Raw genomic sequence first — 3,431 nt, forward strand, 5'->3', positions numbered from 1 at the left:
AGCCATGGAGTGCTGTTGCAGTGCTGGATTCCGAAATCCAGATGAATTTCTGAGCAGAGCGGGGAAGAGCGGAAAGGTGAGCGCTGCTACATCAAGAGAGGGCTGAGTGCAGTAGCCTGGGGTATGCAGGGCTGCTCTGGGGCTGTAGATGCTCTCCAGAGGCTGAGGGACACTTCTCCTCATGCTGGTGCTGGAGAAGGCTTGCAGGGAATCGCACCTCTCTGCACATCCCAGCATCGGTTACAGAAGTGGGGAGGGAGCTGCCAAAGGGAGCGGAGGTGGGCTGGAGAGGGGAATGGAGTGTCTGAGTGTCCAAGCGTGTCTTTGTCTTTCTAGCTCCGACCCAGAGGACAGGAAGTTGGAGCAGGAGGTAGCTGGCTGCTGGACCTTCCACTCGGGGTTAAAATCCCTGTGCAGCCCGGCACCAAGCTCCTTTTCGCCAGGAGAAAGCTGGGGGAAAAGGTGAGAGGAGTAAGGAAGCGTCAAAAAAGGGCTCTTGTTTCCTGGGGTTGCCGCCATGCCAAGGAGGCCTTGTGTTGGGATGCCAATCCCATGTGTTGGGATGCTGGGGCCAGGCACCCATCAGGCACAGAAATGTGGAGACCGGGTCATTCCTGGAGGAGGGTGCAACCCTCTGCTCTCCCTCTTGGAGGACTTAGGAAAACCCAGACATGACTGTTTGGGAAAGAGGCAAGAGGCCAGCCTGTGGGTGTGAGCAGCTTGGAAGTGTCTCTGTCTCTTTGCTGCTCTCTCCTTCCCCATTCACACTCTACAACACATCTCTTCCAGCTCCACCAGCCTTCTCCTCAGTTTGACCTGAGAGATCCGTACAGTCGCAATCTGTGCACAGAGTACAACAGCCTGCATGACCCGCATCTGCGGGAGTTCCACAACCGCAAAAACAACCTGCGGAACCTGAAGAAACGGGGCTTGGTCACCGAGGATGGCGACGTAAGTTTGGCTGTTGGGCTGACCAACACGGGTCTCCTCAGGAGGGCTTTCCAGTCTGCCAGGCAGGGGCCTGACACTACAGCCATCTGTCATTGTCTCTTCTGTAGGTTGTCTGCACTCTGAAGGAGTTCAACGAGTACAGGCAGTACCTGACCAGGCTGAAGCTGGAGAAAAAGCAAGCAAAGAGGCGAGAAGAGGTAGGCAAAGCCCAGTATTGGTAGGCACGTGTCAGCAGCATGGCACTGAGGGCACGGGCTTTACTTGATGGATCTGAGGGAGATGGGGAAAGCAGAAAAGGTGAGGGGCGGGCTGGTGGTCTAGGCATTGAGGCATGGAAAGGACAGCTCAGCTCAGAGCTGAGCTAGCACAGCGTGCTGGTGTGAAGGCAGCCTGGAAAGTTGCTTGCTTACAAGCAGAGCACTGTGGCAGCCGTTCTCTTCTGCCCTCATTGCAAGGCTGAAGCAGTGTGCTTGCCCTCTTCTGCGTAAAGCAGCAGTACTTAGGGTGGGAAGCACTCTCTAAGACAAGACCAAGCATAAACCCTCTGTTCCCTTCCAGGATGAGCTTCTTCGGGAGATTTCCAATTTGAAGAAATCGATCCACAGACTACAGATGGCCAGGGACAAGTTCCAGCCCGGTCCCGTGGATTACATTGCGGGTTCGAAAATCAGACCCACAATGCTTCATAAACCAGCTGGCCCCTCTCCTTCATGCTATAATCTTCTGTCTGGACAATGCAGAAGGAATGTGGCTTTGATGGAGCGTGGCCTTCAGGGAGACTCATGGAGCACAGGGCGTGCAATGAAGCTGCCTGAGAAGTCACCCAAACCTGCGTTGGGCAGGGAAGGCTCCAAACTCCCCAGAATCATCCAGACTACTTCTGCGTCAACAACAAACTCCAAACTCCCCAGAAGCATTCGTACTGCTTCTGACCCAACAGCAAACTCCAGAGTCCCCAGAATCATCCAGACTACTTCTGCGTCAACAACAAACTCCAAACTCCCCAGAAGCATTCGTACTGCTTCTGACCCAAAAACAAACTCCAGAGTCCCTAGAAGCATCCAGGCCCCAGTGAAGGGAAAAGGAAAAAAAGGGGAAAACAAGTAGAGAGATTGGCCAAAAACCAAAACAGTGGCAACAAATTAGTTTTAATTGGCTTAATTAATTTTAATTTGTTTAATTCGTTTTAATTTGTTTAATTAATTGACCAAAGATGATACCAGAATGCAAGATAACACACTACAGTACAATATATCATAATTAGTATCAGAATTAGAATTAAAACCAATAAAAAAAATTAAAAAAATAACATTACAAAGTGTGTCCGAAAACTGAAGTCCTTATTCTAAAGCCGAGGTGAGACAACCCAGGGAGTTCTCGTGCTGCTGGGATCAAAAAGGAAAGGGGAGATCAAGTGATATACGGATGGCTTTTATCTTTTGCACTGAACATAAAGGGTGACAGAGCAGCAAGCAATCCTCTGGGGGATGTAGTTGTTCTCTGCTGGGGGTACATGCAGTGTTACAGGCTTGGGACAGAATGGCTGGATGACTGTGAAGAGGAAAGGGACCTGGGGCTGTTGGTCGATGCTCTGCTCAACATGAGCCCACAGTGTGCCCAGGTGGCCAAGAAGGCCAAGGGCATCCTGGCCTGTATAAGAAACAGTGTGGCCAGCAGGAGCAGAGAGGTGATCATCCCTCTGTACTCAGCTCTGGTGAGGCCGCATCTCAAGTACTGTGTTCAGTTTTGGGCTCCTCACTACAAGAAGGACATGGAGGATGAGGTCCTCACAGGGGACTTCAACCACCCTGATATCTGTGGGAGGGACAACACAGCATTGCACCAGAAATCAAAGAGGTTTCTGGAATGTGCTGATGATAACTTCCTCTTCCAAGTAGTATGGGAACCTCAAAGATCAGGTTAGGAAAGCTAAAACCCAGGCAGAACTAAATCTAGCTGGGGACAGAAAGGGGAACAGGTATATCAGTGATTAAAAAGAAGGTAAGCGAGGATGTGGGCCCTCTCTGGAAGGCAACTAAAGGCCTGGTCATGAGGAATACAGAGAGAGCTGAGGTGCTCAATGACTTCTTTGCTTCAGGCCTCACTGGCAAGTGCTCTAGGCCCAGAGCCCAAACTACAGAAAGCAACAGTAAAACTTGGAGAAGGTGGATCTGTAAGTGCTGTAAGTGAAGATGAGGTTCTAGACCATCGAAAGAATCTGAAGCTGCACAAGTCCAAGGGATCCATCCGCAGGTTCTGAGGGAACTGGTGGATGAACTTGCCAAGCCGCTGTGCATCGTATTTGAAAGGTCATGGCAGTCTGGCGAAGTTCCCACTGATCAGAAAAGGGGAAACATAACCCCCCTATTCCGGATCGGGAAAAAAGAAGATCCAGGGAACTACAGGCCAGTCAGTCTCACCTCTGTGCTTGGTAAGATCGCGGGGTAGATCCAACTGAAGGCCCTACTGCACCACACGGA

At 51.0% G+C, this 3,431-nt stretch overlaps 1 protein-coding gene across 1 annotated transcript; it reads left to right on the forward strand.

The window, feature by feature from the left end:
* The first annotated feature begins 517 nt into the window (after nt 1-517).
* On the forward strand, nt 518-2,073 carry LOC146754255 (uncharacterized). The gene is made up of 3 exons (XM_085527498.1): nt 518-607; nt 1,059-1,148; nt 1,510-2,073. Exons 1-3 carry the CDS (start codon nt 518-520, stop codon nt 2,056-2,058), a joined length of 729 nt encoding a protein of 242 aa, XP_085383624.1. The 3' UTR covers nt 2,059-2,073.
* The last annotated feature ends 1,358 nt before the right edge of the window (nt 2,074-3,431 follow it).

Source organism: Coturnix japonica, chromosome W (assembly GCF_054131305.1).
Source record: "Coturnix japonica strain WE chromosome W, WE-NBRP24, whole genome shotgun sequence".
Lineage (NCBI taxonomy): Eukaryota > Metazoa > Chordata > Aves > Galliformes > Phasianidae > Coturnix > Coturnix japonica.